Source organism: Convolutriloba macropyga, chromosome 6 (genome assembly GCF_964194025.1).
Source record: "Convolutriloba macropyga chromosome 6, txConMacr16.3, whole genome shotgun sequence".
In the NCBI taxonomy this organism is placed as follows: Eukaryota; Metazoa; Xenacoelomorpha; order Acoela; family Convolutidae; genus Convolutriloba; species Convolutriloba macropyga.
In genome coordinates this window covers 47,937,762-47,962,480 of record NC_134473.1, presented here as the reverse complement: position 1 = coordinate 47,962,480, position 24,719 = coordinate 47,937,762, and the positions used below count along the sequence as shown (strand labels likewise).

At 36.2% G+C, this 24,719-nt stretch overlaps 2 protein-coding genes across 2 annotated transcripts in view; one reads left to right on the top strand and one right to left on the bottom strand.

The window, feature by feature from the left end:
* Window positions 1-329: 329 nt before the first annotated feature.
* Window positions 330-16,821, top strand: LOC142341007 (tetraspanin-7-like). The gene is made up of 7 exons (XM_075391820.1): window positions 330-597; window positions 1,396-1,596; window positions 2,186-2,315; window positions 3,109-3,248; window positions 13,251-13,394; window positions 13,894-13,977; window positions 16,582-16,821. The coding sequence occupies exons 1-7, from the start codon at window positions 532-534 to the stop codon at window positions 16,723-16,725; spliced, it is 909 nt and encodes a 302-aa protein (XP_075247935.1). The 5' UTR covers window positions 330-531; the 3' UTR covers window positions 16,726-16,821.
* A 2,898-nt stretch (window positions 16,822-19,719) lies between these two features.
* LOC142341331 (dynein regulatory complex subunit 2-like) overlaps window positions 19,720-24,719 on the bottom strand; it is a 56,114-nt gene continuing 51,114 nt past the window's right edge. Inside the window, exons 8-10 of the mRNA XM_075392257.1 lie at window positions 23,782-24,029; window positions 20,364-20,593; window positions 19,720-19,977 (exon numbers count right to left, since the gene is read on the bottom strand). Coding sequence (XP_075248372.1) covers window positions 19,720-19,977; window positions 20,364-20,593; window positions 23,782-24,029 — 736 coding nt within the window. The remainder of the gene's footprint in view (window positions 19,978-20,363; window positions 20,594-23,781; window positions 24,030-24,719) is intronic.

Here is a 24,719-nt window from a genome sequence, read left to right as displayed (position 1 = left end):
AATTAAAGTAGATTCCGTTTTTGCGTAAGCATGTTTCTGGGTATGAATGACATTTGCGGTTATAAAAGTTTTTTAAATCAATTACACTTTAATTAAATATCATGTTTAGAAGCATCTGCTTATCAAATCGGGTGGTACACTTAGAACGGAAACGCTCAGTTGTTTCCGGAATACAAACCATCTGGCCGCAATTTCTGAACTGTTCAAGCGTCAAAACTTTAGAGAAAGCCACATTTGTTACAGCAAAAAATAGCAAAATTGAGAGTATCTTGAATAGTGAACGCACTGCAACCGTTATACACACACTAATGGATAATACCATATACAACCACCTGCGACTGATCAAATATTAATTGATAAAAAAGTGTAGCTTCAGTTTTGTGTTTTAGAAACACATTATGTTTATATCCAGTTTCAAAATGAAACAATCATCACATCCGAAACAATTAGTTTACCAGTTTTCTTAATTGACCTTTTACTCAGTTGCGGATTTATTATAAGTTCAATTAATTTTTCGGTTGTCAGTAGAAAATGATAGAAAGGTTAAGATTGCTGCTTATTAAACTTGCACTCTGTGCTGCAGTTCTGACACTATTGGTAAGTTATTTTTAAGAAGGTTTTACTGGTGAAGTTCAAGTTTAAAGCTCCAATCATTACACCACAAGAACCATGAGTTATCAAATAACTAAACTAAAGGATGATATTTTCTATTCAAATGCGCCTTCAGCCTATCCCTTTTTCACACTAAAACTGATCTCATCAGAAAGTTTTTAAAATGATTCGAGAAGATTTTGAAATTTATTCTTATTTAATAATTGAGGATAGTATATATGGACTTTAGCCAAGTACGGTCTCACCCAATGAGAGAAAAAATCAGTAGCAAAACTTTTTCAGATCAGGTATCGGGGAAGAGGCGTTGTTCATCAATTTGTTCTGGACAGTGCCGAAAATGTATACTTGAGAACTGCCCTCAATTTAAATGATCGACGTCTCAAAATTCATCTTTATATAACACTTTTAAGAGATAAAAAATTAGAACAGCGAGGTGGTGGGGACAGATAAATGGGGTCAAGAGGGTCACCTAGTATCTACTCCAAAAGCTGAAATGATTGAAACCTTCAATGAAATGTTTACGGATGAGGAAAGAAAATATATAGTACTTCAGAAAAAGTTAACAAAATGAAACTGGAGATAATAATCCCTGGAGATAATAATAAGAATGAACCATTACCTGGGTCGCCATTTCTTAGTCAAACAAGGATATATGATGTCATACAAATCATAGCGTATTTCCTAGCACTATCGCTTCATGATTTCAAAGAAATCAGACACGATCCTTGTATGAAATCAAAGAAATCATAATTATATAAACATCGTAAAGTAAACTATGTTAAGGTGTTTGGGGTTGTTCTTCTGTCGGTTGAACTGTATCTTCTTCTGAGTTGGAATCTGAGTGACTTGATTGAAGTGGTGGGTGGGGCTGGAGATGTGGCTATTGCACTATACATTACCCTTGGACTCTCTGTCGCCCTCATTCTCTTCAGTCTTCTTGGACTCATTGGGGTCTGCAGGCGCAGTACATGTTGCCTTATGTTGGTAAGTACTATGGCTACTTGACGCGATAGAAAATCGCGAAAAAATATGAAACTGTTCTTATGTTGTAGGTTAACGCCTCCACCCCCCTCCCTGCCGCCTGCTTGCGCTCCCCTTCCCCTCCCCCCTTCCCCTCCCCCCTTCCCCTCCCCCCTTCCCCTCCCCCCTTCCCCTCCCCATTCCCCTCCCCCTCCACGCTACAATTTTGATTTAAAAATAATGGAGCGGCAATAAACTCAGGCAGAAGCAAAAAAAATCATGGGCTCAAAAGACTATTTAAAAATCAAACTATTAAAAAACTGAACTATAAAATTAAAGCTTATTCTTATTTTTGTACACAAACTTAAAATTGCTTTGTATTATATATTCCATATCCTGCTACATTCACATTGGTTGCCTCTTGTGCTGACTGGAACAGGGTATCAGACACCTAAAAAGTGGCAAGGGGGGGCTTTGTCCCAATTGTTAACGTTAATCTTTCGGTATTTCTTGAGGACCATAAACATTTATGATTGAGACTACAATAATTTTTTTAATTGAGACGACCTTTCTTTCAATCATTTATCTTTTCATTTATTTTTTGTTTTTTCAGTTTGCCTTCTTCCTGGTGATTTGCCTTCTACTGATGATTGCAGTGAGTGCATGTTTCTTCGCATACAGAGGAGTTTTAGAGACACATGGAAAGACAGAAATGCTAGACTCTCTCAAAATATACTATAACGGTACAATATAATTTTTTACTTTACTCTACGCTTTAAAAGTTTTTACTTTTGTTGAAGTGAATTACTTGCGGTTCTAAAACTCTTCTTTTATATTGTTGATAACCAACTCAGTTTATGGAATCACTCAACATGCCGCAGAATGACCCACACAATGCCTGTTGCAGAAAACCATAGTTGGCCTTTATTCTAAGAATGCAAACTGAAACTAGTGCTCTGGAGCAATGGCTAATCTAAGGACTTTTTAGAAACCTCAAAAAATTCACAAGTATCCTGATTATCATTGAATTAAAAACTTTTCGAAAAACCATGTAGGGAAGTGCATAGTTTGTTCGTCTTGCTTTGGATGAATTTTGCAAGATTTGAACCACCTTGAAGAATTAATGCAGTGTTTGAAAGAAGTTTCAACAATCATACAAAACACGTTTTCATTGAAATAGTACAACCAAAATCCGATTTGACAGTACCAAGCTAATGATTTTTTTTAGATTTTGGTTATTCTTCCATTCTTCAGTTACAAAGCAAATTAAATCTAAAATGTTAACAGAATTCAAACATTAATCACCGGAAATTTTTCCCCGTTCCCTTCTGAAACTCTGTCTCCTTATCTTTAGTATCAGATTGCAATGTTCAAACAGCTACTGACATCATGTTGCATATGCAAACGATTCTTATGGCTGTCTTCTGCATTGTTTATTTTTGCTAAAGTAAATAATGCAAAAGCAAAAATGCTGACTTAGTTTTGGAATGTGGCCAACCATGATCAATAGGAAGCTTGATGGTTTACACCTTTCAGGAGAGGACGGAAAGGACGCAGTGAGTGCTGGCTGGAACTTGTTGCAGTTCAAACTGGAGTGCTGTGGAGTGGAAGACTACAACGATTGGAATCAGAGTACGTGGTACGAAGGAGACCCTACAGTGCAGGGAATCACACAGGTACAAGAAATTTTTTCTTCGAAACCACACCCCCCCCCCAAAAAAAAACAAAATTATATACTCTCCCTAAAATATAACCTGAACTAAATATTTACTTTTCGTGGTCCCAAGCACTTAGAGTGAACTTTGCAGTTAAATTAGCTTAAATTTAGATTGAAAAAGTTTATTAGAATCTACAAACAGAAGTGGTGTAAAAATTTTTGACATCTCTCAAAATAAAGAATAAACTGGACCGTGATTTTTGAATTCAAACATTTTTGTCCTTTGCCAAAAGTGAAAAATGACGAGGCAACTCTGCACTTAACTCACAATAATAGTGAAAAAAGTGAGTTTATCGAAAAAATATAAGGTTTCTGCAGAAAGATATCTCTTTGCTTAAAAAACAATTTTTATTGAGAATAAATCGTACCGAAATTAAACTTAAATCTATATTCAAAGCTACCCTCAACCACAAATCATTTTTTCCGTTCTTCAGAAAAAAATTGTGGGCATAGCTTTGGGGAATCAATTGGGTAAATTTGTAGTCAATTAGAGTTTTTTCTAATTTAACTGATGTATTCATTATTGGATGAATTTTAACGCGTCAAAGTTTCCCCCAGAGAGGCAAAGGTCTCACGCCTGATAATGATTTTGTTTGGCACATGATTGTATATATTCACGTTTATTTTGAAAAGGAAAACAAAATTTTTGACGGCTGTGCAATGAACCTATTTATTTTTTTTAAAACAAAGGATAAAAGTGGTATGATCAACCCAATGGACGGAACAGTGAGCACCCCCACCCCACCCAATGAAACATCACAGCATCAAAATAAGAATATAAGCATTCTCATACTCAGTTACAGGCTTAGTACTATAAATATTTCTGAAAGAAAAGACGACAAATACTCGGACGCAATAAAATACATTCCAGACACAAGTGCGCTGCGTAAGAGTGCGAAGCAATTTCGTCGGAATATATGTTATTGCGTCCAATATGTGTCGTCTTTTCTTTTAGAGACTTTTATCGCTTGTTGATTTATAGCAGAGAGACATGAGTCTCCAATGCAGTGAACACAAGCAGAAAAAAGGAATTTTTTATTGTCCAAATTTCATTGTTGATTTTTTTATTTTAAATTACCTCGTGATATTTGCATGCTTCTTTAGCTTCTTTTCGAAACGAGTTGACTAACGGATTGAACATTTTCATGCTTAAAAACATTCTGCTATATAATTACTCCCAAAAACCGTCTGCTTTGATGTCTGATTTGAACGATGTAATCAGTGCTAGCAGATTTGTTGTAAACGTTTCACTTTCTAGAAACTAAATTGATGGCTTTGTTTTGACCTCATAGCATAGGTTGTGCTTTATTATTTTTTTTGTGAAAAAGAACTTTAATTTCAATGTGCCTCATCTGTTTGTATTCCCGGCTTTGTAGAGTAGAAAACAAAGGTTGGTTGGAATTTTTGCCCGCAAAGGCCGTCTATAGTTTTATTTTTGCTTCAAGATTGTACCGAATGCGGACATCGCCGTGGAAATCCAATTTTGTCAATATAAATCCGTACGGTTTTATTGGCTGAACAGTGAGCCAGTTCAAGGCTCTTTTGCTGACGCAGGGCCAGCAACGTGTCGTTTGTCATCAAGTAACGTGCGGAGAATATGCTTTTTGCGACCTTCCATTTAACTCGAGCGTTGCGTTCGCTTTGCTTAATCCTATAGTCTTCGTCAGATTTTCATTTCCAAGTGGCTCGACAGCAGCGTGTGAGGAGGCGTAGGCAGTGGTGTATTCCGTTGGCTTTTTGATGTTGAGTACACGATCTCGGGTTTGTCGCCTATATAACTGGCGTGCATCGTCTGTCGTCACTGAAGAGTCGAAAAACGGTGGCAACAAAATGAAAGTCAAAAGAAGAGTAGGATTTTTGTATGTTTTTGGTAAACGTGAAATCTTAGGTAGTTTTACTCCATTTAGATTCACTCCGTAATGCGTGTCCCTTTGTACCAAATGAAGAAAAGTCTCGCAGAGGTTTTGGATTTGGCAACATCCGGGGCATGGCTAAGAAATTGACCAACTTTTCGAATTTTTGCAGAGCTCGACCGGAAAGAACTCGTCCAATGATTTACAAATTTTTCAAACTTGACCTAATCTTGCAAATTTGCAAATTTGACTCTGTGTGGAAAATTTGCAAATATTTTTAAACGTGTTATCATTGAGCAAAAATTTGCAAAGATTTTTGCAAAATTGAAATTGGTGTTGAATTATGGTTGGAAGATAAATTGAAGGTATAGGGAGCAAAGGTGTAATACACTTCTTGGACGGCAATAAACTGGGGCTACGGACTTAAAGCTGAAATGCTCCAAACTGAACTCAAATCAAATAAAAAGATTAAATTCTGGGTTATTTGTGGAGACCTGTGTTAGGCCATTAAGCTCTTTTCAGCCGAAAAACAACAGAAACAGGTAAAAAAAAATTAACTTCTCAAAGATTTTAGGAGACTTTGCAATTGATTTAAGTTGTTGAAACAATAGCTAAGCAACAGAAAAAGACAATATATATTCAATGTATCATTGCTTTTAAATCATTTTTGGAATTTATGATTACGAAACCAATGCTTATTTTTAAACTTGTCGTTTTCTTCAGTGTTCTTGTCATCAGTCAACTTCAGTCAACAGGTTTTCGGCCAACTTAAATACCTCGCAAGCGTTGTTCGTTAAACTTTAAATTAAACATTCCAATTCGAAACTTTGCCTATTTATCTTTATTTGGTTACGTTAGAATCCGATAACCGATTCATGATAATTAATTAGAGTGTGTTATACTTTATCTTATTGAATAGTTTAGGATTCGCGTTGCGAATACTTTGTCTCAAGAATGTGTTAGGAATTGCTGAGCGAATACACAAATAATTGTGTTTTACGAATTCTGATTATTGGAAACGCGGTGCGAATCCACTGCTAAGTTTAACTCAGGAATATGAAGAGCGTTTGCAGAGTAACTTGAATTCAGACTGACTAAGTGAGATTATGATTACTTATAATAAACTAGCATTAACAAAATATGAAATAATTTAGTAGACTAACGGGAATATTAATATAGGTGAATAAATAGAAGTCATAACTTTTAGTTATAAAAACACATGATATAATTATAGATATAGAGGATAACTAATTTAGTACACATAAAGGTTTCGATATATATTTAGGTATCCATACGTATCACATTTCCCTCGTGACAAAAAAAAATTTAAATGTATTTACAATTTTTTAGAATCAACACAAAACATGCAAACGAGTGGGATGAACGTAACTTAACTCAAAATTGTAGAGGTACTGCAAATGTTAAATTTAAGAATAACAACAACGATTAAAATTTAAGTATATGCGAGGCTTATAAGTCTGAGGACTTTCAATCGTACATGGGTTGTGTATGCTAATGAATGTAAATTATCACCACTTGACAGACAATTACAGCACATAAAATTCTAAATGTTCAATAATTTTGGAATCGTAAAGCGAATACGCTTCAAAATTCTCAACATGTAAACTGAATACATTACACTGATTAATTTAAGTGCACATACAGTAATAAATGGATTCGCAGGGCGAATACTTGAATGAATTTAACACTAACAATTGAAGAGCAACTGTAATAAATTAAAAGCAAGGTTAACATTAAAATTAGATTAAAGAAGCGGGAACAAGACTAAATAAGTGATTGTAGTTTATGACAGCTTTACTGAGTTTTTAGCTTAAATTTCATTTTCTGCATCCCAAACAGATAGTTCTCTTTCTTGTTCATATTCGTGATATCTAACTCTTGAATCTGGTGGCGAAACTTGGCCAATTTGAATGTCCGGTCTTGGGGGAGAGGGTATTCTTGAATGTTCCGCACTTTGAATCATGGCTACCACTGTATTTGCGTTTGCTGCATCCTTCTTCTCTTTTTTCGATTTGCGTTTTTTCTGTTTGCCTGAACTAGTAGAGGTCAGAGAACTGGTTGGTGAAATATCCGCGTCTGTGAAGCCGTAAAATTGGGCCCTATTTCGTTTTCGGGTTCCTTGTTATTTTTGCGGGTCGGAATGTGTGTCTTGAGTCTGCTGGTTTTGAGAAGAAGACATTTGTGGAGCGGGTACTATTGATATCAGTTGTAGTTCCTGAGCTGTCGCGTTATCATTGTCGTAGATTGAAGCTGCATTTCGACGTCGTTTGGTCTGCGGTTTTGTAGGTTTGCGTACGGTGAGGGCTCGAGAAACGTTTGAGTTGACAGAGGAAACAACTGAAGTAGTGTCTCGATGTCGGTGTCGAATTTTGATTTCCCCTCGCTTTTGCTTTTTAATGTCGTTGCTGTGTTTGGCAATCTTTATTTCTGTTGTTTGCTCATAGGGCGCAGGACGCCTTTGTGCGTATGCCCAGAGATTAGTGGATCTTTCAGCTTTGGTGTCAAACTTTGCCAAATCACTATCTCTGACTTTAACTGGTGATCGCCCCGGTTCGTTAATTATTGTTGTCGTGGGGGAGGATTTAGTGACGAATGATCCGGGTTTTAAAACTTCGTATAGCCCAGCGAGCTGTCTTTTCGCCCTCTTTTTGTTTGGTAGTTTTCGCGCTAGCTTCACATTTAATGACTTTTCCGTTCTCGGAATGGGGTTCGTTTGTTGTGTGTATTATGAACCGTTTTGAATTTGTTGAGTTTTGGGTGTATTATGAACCGCGTTTCCTTTTTGTCGGAATCACGATATCGGAAGCCTGCATCTTGTTGTGCCTTGTTCATCGCTGTCTCAATTTCTAGATCGCTTCTCTCAGGGTTGACCCATCCAGCATCATCGAGGTATTTGTCTACAGGAACTGTATCAGCATCTAAATAGTGATTATAAATTTTTTCATATGTTAAGTTTAAACTTGATGGACATGTGCTAATATTGCGCAAAGGAGTATTCACCAGACTACCAAAATGAGCTTCAAACGGAGTTATCTGTGTTGTTTTCTGTCTTGTTATTCGTAAGTCAGAAATTATTTGTTTAATTGCTTTAGATGTTGAAAATGAATCTTTATTTTCAGTTTTCATACAGGATAACCGCCGTTTAATTGTCTGTATCATTCGCTCCACTAATCCAATTGCTCTATGATCTCCGACCGGCGCGTCGAGAATGTTAATATTATTTTCATTACAGTAGTTTGTAACTTGTTTACCTACTAAACAAGTGGCTTGATCTAAACGGATTGTTCGCGGAATTCCATGAGTATAAGCGTAATCGCGGAGAAATTTTACCACATTTGTCCCATTTGCATGTTCAAAAATTCGAGCTGTCGGATACTTTGAATAACGATCAATACATGCCAAAAAGTAAATATATTTATCTTTGTCATTTGTTATCGGACCCCCAAAGTCAATTTGAATTTCTTCATTTGGTTCTTGACAAGCCTTATGCGGATACCATTTAGATTTTGGTATAACAGGTTTTAAATTCTTACCAATGTCTGTACACGGAACGCAATCTGATGCTTTGGCTAGAATCTCTCTATGCATATATGGCCACCATGCATACTGAGATAGTGAAATCATGCCCCAACTACCAGGGTGGGTCATGTGAATGGATTCCAGTACCGCTTCCTTTATCGAATGGGGTATGGCGACGCGCTCGTCAACACACAAGCAACCGGATCTCACGTGAAGGTCCTTCCAAAACGAATATATGTAAGGGCTGACTTCTTTACAGCGGTTCTCGTCGTCTTGGAGGACACAATCTCTAATTTCCTTTAATACTGCGTCCTTACTTGTTAGAACCGCTAGGATTGATTTTGTAAAGAGTTGATTTAAATTATTTTCAAAGATTTCCTCTTTGGACAATTCAATGTCTTGAGTTTCGGGTGATGATGAAATTGGGGTATGAATGTTAGGGCTCGTGCTAGTGGTCGCTATTGGGGTTGATTGAGTGCGGAAAGTTACTTTGGGAGCATTAGTAGGAGTGGGGGGTTAGATTGAGGCACTTATTTTGCAGACATTATTATGTGGTTCACTTTATTTTCTGCTTTTGCGGCTAAATTACAATTAAAATTATTTGACTGGATTTGCGATGCGGATGCAGTAGTGTTTTGAATCAAGTGATTTGCACGGCAATCAAAGTTAGAAATGAATTCGGAATTGTAATTGTTTACTTTTGCTCGAGTAATGAGTGGATTAATTGAGACATTTGAATTATTCGTGCTAATTTTAGCAGGTTTGCAAAAGTGGACGCGCGTCTTGTTTACTTGTTGCTTATAATTACTGGTTATGTGCCGCTTTTGGAAAGGAATTTTATTCGCGTGACTAAATAAAGATGTAATTGCGTCGCGAATACGGGAAATTGTTGCTACCATGAATTCCTCATCGTATTGATTGACACTTTTAGCGTTTTGATTTGGTTGTCGCGAAATATAATCAACTAAGCCCATTCTAGTACCAGGAATATGTTCGATGTTAAAATCAAATGGTAACAAACGGTCAATCCTTCGTGTTAATCTACTGTTGTAGGATTTATTAGGTGTGATTTTAAGACTGAAAGAAGTGCTCTGCGATCTGTTAAAACTGTGAAAGTCTTCCCAAATAGATAATATTTAAAATATTCAATGGTCCAAACCACCCCAAGTAATTCGAGTTCATTTATACTATAGCGTTCTTCATTGCTATTAAGAAAACGAGATGCAAAAGCTACTGTTTTCCACCCTTCACAATCTAATTGTTCAAGCGCAGCGCCTAAGTCTTGGCGGGATGCGTCGCATTTGATTCGCGTTTCCAGTGTTTGGTTAAAATGAGTATTTTCTGTAGCGTTTGCAATAACAGTTTTGATGTGTTCAAAATGTAATTGATGATTTTCATTCCAAATAAATTTTTCGTTTTTCTTTAATAAGGGCCGAAGAGGGTGGCATATTTTGGCAAAATTAGGTATAAATTTGCTTAAATGATGAACGCTACCTGAGAATGACCGTAATTGTTTCAATGTTTTTGGAGCTTTGATTTCCGCAATTGCCGCTGTTTTAGATTCTATAAGTTTAACACCACTTTGTGAGAATGTGAAGCCAAGCCAATTTATTTGATGTTTTGCGAAGTGACATTTGCTTAAGTTAATTCTAAGGTTATCCGCTTCGAGTTTTTGCAGACATCTGTACACGTATTTGAGGTGCGATTCCTTGGTGCCTTTGCTAACTACAATTATGTCATCCAGAAAACAGTATGTGTTAGTCAGCCCAACCAATGTGTAATCCATTGCCTTTTGAAACTCGGCCGGCATATTCGTAAGGCCATAAAATCCCGTTTTAAAACGATACGTACCTGTAGCTTCGCCGCAAATGATACTAAAATTACAATGACGTGCGGTATCCGGATGCAGCTTTAGTTGGCTATAGGTATATTTTAAATCGATCGTTGAAAAATAGACATTATCTCCCAGATTTGAATTATTAATATGTTGTGAAATTGAATCGATAAGACTATCTATATTTGGCATTTGATACTTGTTTTTGTGGATCGCTTTATTTAATATTTTCGAATCAAGAGCTAGTTTTACAGATTTGTCTTTTTTGACCGTAATCACAATGGGAGAAATGAAGTTTTTATCCGAACATTCTTGTAGTTTTTCAATGTGTCCTTGTTCAGAAAGTTTTTTTTAGCTCAGCGGATACTTTGTCTAATAAGTTTATAGGAACACGGCGGCCTTTTTGGTGTGATGGAGTATAATGTTTGTGGAATTTTGAACGAACTGTATGTTTTTTGGACTTACCAATTCTGGAGATTAGGTCAGGATAATCAGTAGCAATCTGTTTTTTGATTGGGCAATATTCTTGATCTACCTGATTGATTGTTATATGATTATTTGATTGTTGTATTGAGAGTCCAAGAGTTGGAAACAAATCTCTACCCAATAGAGAACGATGTCCATCCGCCACTATTTGAATTTCTATTGGATTCGCGTACCAATTGCTGCTTTGAATTGAAGTTTGGAGAATGCCAACCGTATGAATAGGCTCGTTTGAAAATGTTTTCAATTGTTTAGGATTCGCTTCGCGTATCCACTTCGAATTCGAGTCATGGGAAATGATGGAGTTCGCCAAGGATTCATTTATTATTGTGCATACGCTGCCCGAATCCACCAAAACACTTGCTGATGTATTGCTGAAAATTACAAGAAGATTGATTGCGACCATCGAAGTTGTGGAATCTGTTGAAGATACTACTGCTACACAATTATCTTCATCTGAAGAATAGTTTGACTCCAAATCAGGATCAAAATTGGCCGAAATTTGATTGACATCTTCATTTTGCTCATCTTTTTTTACGTTATTGACCCGCGGCTTAGGTTTTGGGTACGAATTGGGATCTTTAGGTTTGCGACAAACCTTTGAGAAGTGGTTTTCAATACCACAGTTATTGCATCTTTTTCCCCGAGTGGGACATTTATTACGGTGGTCAGAGGTCCAACTAGATCCACAGAAAAGACAGGTTGTAGGCTTTTTCCGTGCTGTTGTATTCATATTGGAGAAAGGGGTAGCATTCGCGATGCGCATCCGTTGCACTTGGTTAACAGTTGAATGTGACTCGGTTTTACTTGCATTCATTTTTAGTTGGTTGAGCGTACCCGTCTCGATATTAATTGCTATTGCCAATGCTTTTTCCGGGTCTACTGTTTCTTTAAGAAGCTCCTTTTGAATGTCTTCATTTTGCATGTTCGCGATAAAGACGTCCCGGATGATAGTGTCTCCTTTATCTCCTAGATCACAGTTTTCCGAAAGTTCTTTGAGATGTCCATAGAACTTCTCAATAGGTTCCCCCTTTTGCTGTTTTCGTGTGAGGAAGAGGTATCTATCGAAGGTTATATTATGGATCCGAATGAAAGTTGTATTTAGAACATCCCAAAGATCCTTCGTTGTGATTGTTTCGAGATTGACGGTCGAATTCTTTGAGTTGAATACGCGCCGCCCTTCCATGCCTAAGCTCAAGTACATCAAAGAAGATGCTTTCCGATCACATAACTTCCACGGTTTGTCACCGCAAAGTATGCCGACTGCTATAACACGTTGACACTGATTTTTCCACGCTGTTTTTGCCTGCTCATTGCGGGTACGTCGGTCTCACTCTGATTGTGCCGTCGGGTTGTCAACTGCGTCCTCATATGCTGGTTCAGGAGGCAAGAGAACATGTTCTGGAGGGTCCACCAAGAGGAGGTCCACTTCAATTCCTTCTCGGGCGAGGATTGCGAGTTTCAATTGTATTCTCCAATACTCCCAGCGAATTGGGGGTTCTAGAGTCGCCTTTTCCCAAAGGGGTTGAATTCCAAGTGGGGATTTGCCGCTGTCCTTTGTCGCTGACTGCGCCATGTTATACTTTATCTTAATGAATAGTTTAGGATTCGCGTTGCGAATACTTTGTCTCAAGAATGTGTTAGGAATTGCTGAGCGAATACACAAATAATTGTGTTTTACGAATTCTGATTATTGGGAACGCGATGCGAATCCACTGCTAAGTTTAACTCAGGAATATGAAGAGCGTTTGCAGAGTAACTTGAATTCAGACTGACTAAGTGAGAATATGATTACTTATAATAAACTAGCATGAACAAAATATGAAATAATTTAGTAGACTAATGGGAATATTAATATAGGTGAATAAATAGAAGTCATAACTTTTAGTTATAAAAACACATGATATAATTATAGATATAGAGGATAACTAATTTAGTACACATAAAGGTTTCGATATATATTTAGGTATCCATACGTATCACAGAGTGCATGAGTTCAGAAACGGATTTTACTGACGGTTTTATTGTGTTTGAAAACCGAACATACCTACGTCTTCTTACGTTTAAAAACCCAAAATATCGACAATAACGAAGGAAAACCTAAGGGTTTTTTTGCCATTTTTCCAAAGCCGAACATGCGACGATATCTTAAGTTTCAAAACAACATTTTTCGGAGTGGGGAATGCGTGGGAAAGGTTCTCATGCAACAAGCCACGATATCATCTTTTGTGATTTTGTGACGCTGTTTTAGAAGTGGCCATTTACCTGCTGTTCCTTGTCGAGGAGTGACGTCACAGAGCAGGATTTGATAGAGGGTAAAGTGGGCGGACAGTCGGTGGCTTTGGCGGATGTTAATGAATGCCACCTTATGGAAACACCTGGACTGTATACTAAGGTACACGAAAAACTAGTTGTGTATTTATAATCAGCGGATTCAAAATTCGATAAACAGGACTATGAGGTTGAATCAAGAAGACTATGAATCGAATTAACGTCTCTCTGAACTTATGACGTCATAGTGAGCTTAGGACTCTAACTGGCGGGCTTATGAGTTGAAAAAACGGGCTTGTGATTCGAAATAGCGCAACAAGAAGTACGATCCAGACCGTGTCTGGTAAGGGTATCCCACACAGAAAACAAATTGTTGCATCATATTTTTACCACCTCAACTCGGGGGTATCATTTCAAAAAAAGGGCTGCTAATCGCAATTGAATCATTGAATCATAAAATCTGTAAATTCATACAATATCTCATAACTTGATAGCAAAAAATGAGTGTTGATCTGAAGCGGAAATAGTGCACAGCAATTATATTGGTCCTTAACGCAATTTCATATCATTCCAACCTTTTTGTCCAACTAATGTGACGTTAGTGACGATTTTTGTTGTTTCAGGGATGTAAAGATGAACTGTTCAGTCTTCTGGATAAGTCTGTGTATGGCACAGCTGGAGTAGCTTTAGCCAGCATTGTCGTCATGGTTAGTTTGCTATAAGATAGATAAAGTATTCAGAAATGATTCTTTGTAATCACGAGTTGCTCAATTTACCCAAATTTGTCAATATTTCTTGATTGCAACGATCAGCAATTTACGTAATAGTAGTTGAAATCATCTTCGGGCAAAATCGCACTATCTCCAGGCGAGAAGAACAACAGGGTGTAAAGAATAGGACGGCAAAAAAAACAGAGAACAAGGTTTGGATTTTTATGCCAGCCTGACTGTTTTATTCAACCAATTGTCGTCGATCAGTTATTTTCGAGCTCAATTAGTTAAAATTACCGGGTTAAACATGATAATTTTTTCATATTTGAAAGCTCCGTCAAGGAAAGCTCTTGAAAGACAAAATTCTTCTGAGTTTTTATCGAATAAGTTTTGTTGGCTATAACTCATTCTATCTCAGACAACAGCAGTGCCCTCAACTAAAACCAAAAGACAAGAATTTAAAACTAACCAGCGACTTGTTTCAATTTGGCCCCTGGAAGGAGCGTTAGTTGTGTTTTTTAATTTGCATAATAATTTTAATCAACATTCGTTGCGATAACAACAGATGCATAACTTACCGGTAACACAAATCGTCAGCGCCCAACTAACAACAGGTAATCAACTTCGGCAATATACTTCGATTTATTCACTCACAAGACTCGTAGCCTAATTACAGCAAATGTTTGAAAATGATCATTCCACGCGGTTGATATTGCCACTCTACTGATCCAATTATCTTGATGATTTCTTTGGCCAATGATTTTTCTATACAAGTAGTTGATCCACGATCCACCAAACCGACAAATTTGCAACCGAACAAATTTTAAAACAAATACTGAATGTTTGAAGCAACTGTAGAAGGAAGAATTTGATAAGACAAATCAGTCATGAAGAAAAACTTAGTTGTTTGTTAGCGGATTAGATAGAATATCAACTTTTTGAACGAAGTACCGATTTCATTTCACTCGTTCAACGAAAAACAATAAGTGTATTTTAGTAAAACGTAGAGCTATCAGAATACATCTGCACTTCTGATTTAAGCCTAATGTGAAAAAACTAAATAAAAAAGGTTCTGAAGAGAAGGTAGGTAAAATAAATTTCATGTTCCTTGATGTATTTTTCACTAAAGGAAAATAAGCAAAGCACATACATCAATACATTTGATTGGCTGAGCTAAAATCATTTGCTAAAGAAGGGTTAAATGTGGACTCGGAAATCTCGAAATTAGAATTTGTGTACTCTTTGCGCATCAGCTACAGATTGGCTTGCTATCCAGCAACCCCTCTAGAAGAACAAAAGAACGAAGTACACTTTAAGTTACACCTCTTTTTTTCTCTCACAAAATCGACAACAGAAGTGGGGTTGCCCTCACGTATTATTAGAACGAGAACAGGAGCTATAGAAAAAAAGTAACAGTAACCCAGAAGTTTGATCGGACTCACCTTCAGGAAGTTGCTTCGAAATAGGCAATCTTACAAACTGTTGCATATAACTTGAAGCACTGTTGTCGTGATTAGACGACAATTCCATTGCACTCTTTTATCATGATTGTTCAAATATTTACAGTAGTGATAAAAGAGTGGGCAAACTTGTAATTTAATGGCGAAGCAGGTTTCGTAGTTTTAATTGGGCGTTAACGTGTTGTTCCGCCGGCAATTTATTTAATTGTTTTATCGCCTCTCTCGATGGTATTCAAGAACTCGGCTTCGCATCAGAGTAAATTTAGCCATAATTGGAAAAAAATGAAATCATTATCTGACAACCTGTTTTTTGCTGTTGAACTTGGATCTGCTCTCGTCGACAAAAGTAAACGCACAAAATGCAATTTTACATTGTAAATTGTCTATTTTATATGCCAATTTTAGTCAACATAACTTTGATTTTATTCTTTTTAGTTTTTATATCAATTGACGCATTATAAGAACTTTAAAAGATCCTTCATGCGGATATACTGACAAGATTACTTACAAAGTAAATCCAGATATAAGTTGCCCCTTTTTCATAAGCAGCTGTATTCTGAGTCCCACGTGAAATATGTTCAATTTGCCCATGACGTTGTTGAATTCACAATAGAAAATCTTGCTTAAAAGTATTTTAGGCATGAGCAAGTTGAAGAGATTTCACGGAGGACTCAAAATAATGATGTTTATGAAAATCGGCTTAATTATATCTGGATTTACTCTGTAAGCAATTTTGTCAGTATATCCGAAAAAAAATCTTTCGAACTTCTAATGATTATGAGTAGAGTGATTTTAAAATCAAAAGAAACGGCCAAATTTATATTGACTGCAGTTGGTTTTTAAAATAGGTAGTTTACCATGTAAAAATGCATTTTTTGCCTTTACTTTTGTCAATGAGTGTAGTTCACAAACTTTACAATAGAATTTCTGGTAGGTGAAGGTTGTGTTTTATTTGAATTTCATAGTTAGACGAGAGAACCATTGCAGGGGATCGATGATGTAAAAATCTTTTTCCAAATTTGATTTTAGGTTGGAATACTGCAGCCTCATAAATTGAATTTCTACTTCGTTAAACTTGTGGGTGCTTATTTTTGCCGTACAGTATGTTATCACAACAAACTCTTTTCTTCTTTGTTCACAGCTGTGTCTGTTGTGGATGACGTGTCATTTAATTCACGCTGCGAGTGAAGAGAAACAGAAGAACAAGTTCATGGTAAAAGAACACACTCAGGAAGTAACGGAAAACAAAACGACCTATGAAGAACAAGAGGAGGACAACTTGTGATATATATCATATATAACTTTTTCTAGTTAGAGTTAAAAGATTTCATTTTTATGACGTCTTAATAATCTTTTTTGTGAATAAAAATCGTTGACATTAGTTTTATATCTAGTTGAGCTTGAGCAACAATGTCAACTAGTGAGCTGGGATGAAGAAACGGATACACTTGTACTTGTTATACTCAATAACACACCAGTAAATCGAAGCTCTTTCACATACTTCGAACGATACCCCAGTTGAAAATTTTCTTCGATGAACCGACAACCATGTGTGCCAATTAAAAGTTTCTGGCCTCGAATTTGCATAAACTCAAAAATGCTGAATCATTAAATTCTGGGAATTATCTAAGTTTTTCTGAAAATAAGACAAGGAGGCTTGGTGTATACGTTTGCACAATGTTCTGAACCCGCCCATCCAGTTTTTGGAATAATTGGTACCCAGGCATAGGCCTCGCCTTATGAAAAGACTTTAAAAGTCTAGTGGGGTGGGGCAATATTGACTATAATTACACGGTTGAGCCTCCTAGTTAAAATCGAGCTAATATGTTTTCATGGGTCGAGCTAAAGTCTTTTCATAACGAAGAAAGTCCAGTTAAGGTCTTTTCATGGGTCCACCATTAGCCTTTTCATAAGCCTCAAAGTTTTTCTTCAGAAATAGAGTTTTTATTTTTTCTACAGATAAATTAAGTAGAGATATAAAACTTTCGATGTAAAGTAGTATTGAACTGTAATTGATACCTGATGGATTCTCATATATGGACAAACGTATATACCAGTGAGATTAATTACTTTTTGATCTCACCAGCATGATCAGAAACGGATCTAGCCAAAACATTTGATATAGAGAAAGAAATCCAGCTAAAAAACTTCCAAGCAAAAAACAGACTCTATCAAGTAAACACCTAGTTTTTCTCAATTCATGCTAATTTGTTTTATGCAGTACCAGCATTAAATGACTGAATTTTATCCCCAGAACTTTTCAATAAAGTTTTTCTTCATTTTAATATTGTATTTGATGCAACTGGTTCATTAAGTGTAGACAATAGGTAATGATAGATGTTAATCTAATTATCTTGCAGATCTAAAAATGATTATCTCAGAGCATAAAATTCAGAAGTGATCAGTGGTGATTTAGTGATCAATGGACTGTTGCGGCTTTTGTCAAAATTCAATCGACACGCAGTTCCGAATCTCTAGTCCCAAGTTAAAATTTATGGTTTTCTGCTTCATTTTAAATCAACCTTTCACATTGAACTTTGAAAACTTTGACTCCAAGGATGGCTCAAAATGATGAAATTAAAATATCTTGTTTTTTGTCTTTATTTTTTGTACAGTTTGCATTAGAAAGATATAACGAAAAGATACATAAGGTATGTGCCGATATCACCATGACAACAAAAGACAAAATTGTTTTGTAATAATTGTTTATAATTGTTTTATAATTAAAAATAGCACAGCTCTGGCCCAATAAATTAGTCCGGTAATAGCTACCCATTTTTTTTATTTTTATAGATTCTGGCTGAAAATCAAAGAAAAAAGGTAAAATTCATATTCTAGTCAATTTTTAAGTCCAAACTTTTTCTGTTCATATCCGTTTTATTATTGAAAGCTCTCGAGAATCTTCGAATCGTCAAATTACTAAAAAAAAAGTTGCATTTCAGATTTAAATCTAGTCATGTTGAGTGAGATTTGAAAACCTATGAAAAATCAAGCCAGAATATAATTGTCCATAAAAGCAGAAAATAAATTAGTTTGTTGAACACTATCATGTTCCTTTTTCAACTGTTTAATCGACCAGCCGCGTCTTTAAAAGTCCCTTTCACTAAAATCAGTCTGTTTACTTCCGCTTTCTCCGTCGCTTCCGTCGGGTTTAAAGCAATTTCTTTGACTCGCCTCTCATTGTGTGAGTAAAGTTAAGTGTCTATTATATGATGGGACAAAAATAATAAAACATAGCAGGCAGGTTGCCGGAAAATAGCTGCGATAGACGCTTGTGGCCTACCATGAATTGAAACAACTAAAGAAAGAAGGCTGACAGATCGACCACCAGCTTTTTAATAGACCACTAGTCTTTTTGGGTCAGATTTGGACTGTCATTTTTATGAGACACGTTTGCTCTACAAGGAAAAAGCCCTAATGGAGCTTTTTCAAAATTAATATTCAATATTAAAACTCAAGACTCTATTACTCAGGAATTAGGGCATAAACTTTGGCACTACTTAGATGAACGCTATTGACCTTTAATTAGTAAATGTTCATAAAATTTGAAGTTCCATAAGTGAGTTCAGGAGTCCTTTTTTTGAGTGAGGTAAGTCACGTAAGAAGTCAGGGTAAGACGAAACAAAAATCTGTTAGACGGTAAAAAAAATTAGGAGCGCAATAATAGCCGCCTGGAATTGCTGACGCGGCTATTAATTTTAACCATTACAATGGAATTTACAATGCAAATAAAACAGAAATGCAATCTAATTTTATCATGCTTATGAGAGTGTCAAGAAGACGAAATACGTTATGAGTTTACGCACCAAATGGGTGTAAACCAAAACGTATGGCTGGTCATGGCTATGCTTCTCATTAGTTGTGTTTTGTGTTCGCAAACAGCGGATTGACAGTGGAAATATACAATAGAGAGCTGTCGGTCACTTTTGTCGAGCGTTCCATTTGAATTTTTCTATGGAAGGTCAAACTTTTTGTTGCTATGTTGAGTATTTGAACACAATTTTATCGGAAAAGAATGCTGCAGATTTGCTCAGTTTTAATATCTCTTTGTCCAATCCGTCGTTTTGAAAATGAAAAAAGTTTCTTTCCTGCAAAAATAAATTAAATCAAACAGTTTTTATTTTTCTGTACACATTATTCTCCAACTTCTATATGCCACACAATGGCCTAGTAAATTTGGTTTTTGATCTTCAAAATAGCGTCGCCGGATAATAACTTCAAAATTTTGCCATGCGGTTGCCTTTCATACTATTTTTGTTTTGCTTCACATGGGTTCAACTTACTGATGACCATTATGATAATTGATACTGTTCTCACTGCTGTTATTGTTTATACCTTCTAATGATTCCACTTGTAGCAATTGATGACACCTGTCGTAGTCGATGGCCTCGCTAGTGATGCTGATATCCTCCAGGTACAGTTTCAGTTGGTTCTTCAGCCACTGAATTGATTTGTCGTATTGACTAATCTCGGCTCGAACTGATAGATACAGGCGAACGAATACAGGGATCCCTGTTTTGAGTGATATCTTAACCACCTTTTAAGAATAAAAGTTAAAGTCTGATGTCTGATTTATATTTTTTTTCTTCACAGTCACGACCACATTTTGAAACCCACAAAAACTTTCTTGTATAACATACAATAGGATTTTGTAACTCTTAACGCTGCGGGAGCTAAATAGCTGGTCTGTGAATAGTTATTTTGATACCCCCTCCGCCAACCCCCACAAAAGGAGTACAAAAGAATCAGGAATGTGATAAGTCAAGAGCTTTTAACGTTACATTGAAAAGTCTAATGTCTTCTATTTCTAGTCTCAAGCAAGAACGCACACTTTGAAGTAATTTTTTTTCACAGCATGAAGGTGGGAAAGGTAAGGGGGTTCATAAGGATTCATAAAGAGGGCTCTAAGAAAAGCTGTAAAACTGTGTATTTGTATTGATTGATCCCTGTTGCGTCATCGAGAGTGGCTTTGCTCATTCTCTGTCCCAGTTTCTGCACTCTACTGTATATGTGCACATCTTTGTTCAGTGGCTCCTCAAAGTTCTTCCACATTCTGTTATGTAGCACCTTCTGCTCTGTCTGGTCCAGATGCTCCTCTTTCACAAACGGCGTCACTTTTTCACCCTCCGATTCCAGCGCACGACACATGTGCCCTAAGTTATCATTTGTAATCAGAAGAAAGCTGTAACCCCCCCCCCCCGTTTGCTCATATACTGTTATTACTATTTATGGTAACTGGTGCGCAATTTTATGATCGTTTTGAGATATATTTGCATTTTTAATTACCCGGGTCGAGATTTGGCGGTGAATTTTTGTAAGAAATGCGGTGAAAAAATAATTTTCACCGGATATTACATCTTTTTGCGGTGAATCGCGGTGAATTATTTCCGGCATTTTTTATTCATACAAAAAAACCGTTTCCGGTATTCTTACACAAAACAAACATCCATATACGGCTTCGAACCTCTCACCTCCTTCCCTTCATGCCTTCAATTTCTTGTTCTAATGCGCCAACGGTCACGTAAGTGTACCATAATTCCTGTGACTTTAAATCAGATTCAATAAACGTTGGAAAACAAATGCAGTGACTTTTTGTAAAAAATGCGGTGAATTTCTCGGTGAATGTTGATAAGACATGCGGTGAAATGCGTCGAATTATTTTTTTTCACCGCATTCACCGCATTTCTTACATTAATTTGCCAAAAAAGTTGATGCGGTGAGTTTCTGTAAGAAATGCGGTGAATTTCGCGGTGAATTTTGTAAGAAATGCGGTGAATTTTTTTGTTTTCTTACCAATCATTTCTTACCAAATTTCACCCAAAAACATTGATCCGTGTATTTCACTCCCCTTACACTCGTAATATCATGAATCAGCACTGAATCATAGCAATTCAATTGTAAGCAGAATGAGCAGAGCTGTATCATGGTATTCTAAGCTTTCTTTGTTCATCAATTATGAGCAGATCAAAACCAGAAGCTCAAATCTCTCTGAAAATAGGCCTAGCAACCGTTTTTCTGGTCGTCACAACAATCATTAAAAAATTCAGTAACTTTTTGAAAATTTCGAATGAATGAAAAACATCTATAATGAGGCATGGGGATGAATCAACTCTCGGTACAGGCGCAGTCCGCAGACAAACAACCCCGCATGACCGTGACCTGTATCTGGACCGGCACAATCTTGCTAGCAGCAGAAGTCAAAAACAGTTCACAGCTCTATCACTTGAAAAATTAAATACGCCAAAATTTTTACTGGTAGTGGTGGTCTATATAATGATGAATGTAAACTTTCCAGCCAGTTATAGCATTTTCGAAACGCACTTTTAAAATGGTTTCAGACTCAAAGTCTGTATTACTTGCAGATTTCAGACAGCAGAAGTACGATAGTCTCAACAACGATAAAGCTAATGTGAATCCAATTTTCAACGAGGATAGGATAATAGTAATGGGTCACATTTATAACCAGCACGTGACTTTTTTTTCAATAAATGATGTTTCCAGAAAAAAGTCTAGCAGTTTTTGCAAATTTGAACAAATTAGTTGATATCTATTTGCAAAGGAAAGCGCTAAGGAATTAAACATCAGTTGAAGGTTTTAAGAATCAAATTTAGACTCAATTTATTTTATTTAGGAATGAGAGCAGTCAAATTCATTCAAGATGCAAAAAAAGGAACCTAACCCAGAAAAACTTTGTATGCATTTTAGTGTAATGTTCTCACTTCTGGATGCACCGAAAATTCATTTGCTTTTGTAAGTGTGTTTTATGCATGGTACAAAGTTATAGTTGGTTCGCAATATGATGTTCAATTTTTTTTTAACTGTACATACTCGTGAGATTGATTATTGTTTTCCTTTTTCATATATTATGTACAATATACAAGCCGAGCCGCAATCCACTTAGAAGTTTCATTAAGTTGGGAAAACTCTGTTCTTATTGGTTAATAAAATAACGGTAGCTGACTTTATTGATATTTTTCAACAATTCTTGATGAATTTTGATAAATTTCGACAATTTTCGCCTAATCGTATGATAACGCGCTTTATCATTTTTAAAGATGCTTTTAATTTCTATAAAATGTTATGTTTGCCATGCACCGTTCCTGAGAGAAATGCAAGCCCAGACCAATGATTTCTGGCAAAAATATGTAGCCTAAGCGGCAGTTATTAATATAAGGTGATAAGAAAAAATTTTTGGCAATGTTCATATGTAAATTGGCAGTGAATGTGTCGATTTTTGCGGGTATTTGTTTAACATATTAACACTAGACATCACTAACCTTAAATAAATGTTACGGGAAAGTTGTAGCAGGGAAACTGGTTTTTCCATTTCCGTTCCCTCAGCAAACATGACCACGGTTCCTGACCAAGTTTTCTCAATTTTAAGCATATTCTAAGAATACATTATGTAAAAAGGGAAATAAATTCAAGATCAATGTTAGACTTTAATGCCTAATTATTCAAGGTCAACGCTAAGAAACGCATAATTCTATTCTAGGGGTGGCTGTTGACTTCTGCCAACAGAAACTCAACCCATGTTTACGACTAATTCTACGACTAACTCGTATGGGCTGATTAGGTTCATAATTAACGCAAACAACCCGGCGCACAAAATCATTTTACACAAAACTTACTTCAGATGTCTTAAAGTTTTGTAACAAAAATCCAATTGTTTTCATCATGAATCAAACATAGGCTGTGAGACTCAACGTTTGAGTATGGAACCCAAAAGGTTGCAAAATTGAAGCCCAAAAATTAAGCAAGTTCTAAGCGTTCAATTGATGTTGGATCAACGCTAGACTAAACGCTAATTTAGATTTGGTCAACAAGAAGATTTAAGCGCTGAATTTATGCAAGAACAAGGCTAAATTAAACGCTATCACATAAAATAACGGTAAAATTTAAATGTTGAACATATGTAATATCCACGCTCGGAAACGTTAAAATTATCTAAGATCTACGCTTAGAAACGTTATTGAAGATCAACGCTAAAAACTCTAATTCAAGTAAGAGCGGCGCTCAAAAGCTCAAAAGATAATTTTTAAACACATTTAAGGTAGATCTTGCACAAATTCAATCCTTTCACCGCCAATCTTAGATAGTTTTTAGTTTCTTAGTGCTGGCACAGACCCGGGAGATCTTGTTTCTTGATACCCATGGAAATATCTCCAAAGATTGTTTGTATCTTGCCGCCATGTAATATGGCAAGGTTAATCATGTCTTTTTGTTTCTTATCAATGCTTTCAATTTTCGTTTCCCTGGGATGTTTAATTTTGATCCATAAATGGTCTAAGTAAATTCTGTATCACAAGAAACTAGGTTTCTTTAACTATAACTTTATTACCTAATTTTGTGATTCTTTCCGCTAAGTCCAAGCTCTCTTTCAAACTTGTCAGTGCTGCCTCACTCTCAGTGCAAAGTTTGGTCAACTGCATATCTCGCACTCTCTCGTTCTCCTTCAGAACTTGCCTCAATTTCATGTATATATCAAACAGAATCTTCTGTTCACGTGAAATTGCATTTAGAGTGTTAGTCGTTTCTCTGTTGATCGTTTTCACACGGTTCTTGACTGATTTTAGGGTACGCTGCAACCTAAAAAACAAACATCAGCTCGCATTCAAAACTTCAAAAATTTGTTCAGTCACTTGAGCCGATAGTAACTTTCCGACAGCATGATAAAATTATTCACCGACTTCTGACGATTATTGTTAGTAACTAAATAGATTTAAAGCGAGAGATTATTAGCCAATCAGAATCCAGTATTTAAATAAGCAATCGAATTGAATAAAATACGTTCCAATTTACGTACAAAGCTCGGAAAAAGTGCAATTAACATAATTTCAAGTAAATCTAATCATAAGACCTATCAAATAAGACGTGATTCGGCTCAATAATTTTCGGGTTTTTGGATTCATTGGCACAAAATGGTGACTGGCATTGAACTAATGCGTTATTAGACAAAATACCGGCCAAATGAGCATCAAAAATTGCCGTCTAAAAAACCACTTGTTGCTATGATCGTCGTAATCTTAATACGTTAATGATGCTTATACGTTGTTGGATTACTATACGTTTGAATAAATTGAAACTTCGAAAGTCTGATTTTGTCAGCTTTGATATGATGCCGCTCCCGGCTTTCCAGGTTTAGCCTAACTGTTGCGATAAACCTATTGTAATGATTATGGAGAGATGTCGAAAACTACAAAAAGAAGCATTTCACCTCAAGAAACTCAGTCTATGGCCTCAAAAATTTGATGAAACTGGCAACAAACAGGCAACAGA

Bases quoted from the DNA above. Each gene is read 5' to 3' on its own strand.
- LOC142341007 (XM_075391820.1), top strand. From the start codon at position 532: ATGATAGAAAGGTTAAGATTGCTGCTTATTAAACTTGCACTCTGTGCT. The intron at 2,316-3,108 runs GTACAATATAAT...TACACCTTTCAG, and splicing joins TCTCAAAATATACTATAACG to GAGAGGACGGAAAGGACGCA. The intron at 13,978-16,581 runs GTTAGTTTGCTA...CTTTGTTCACAG, and splicing joins TAGCCAGCATTGTCGTCATG to CTGTGTCTGTTGTGGATGAC.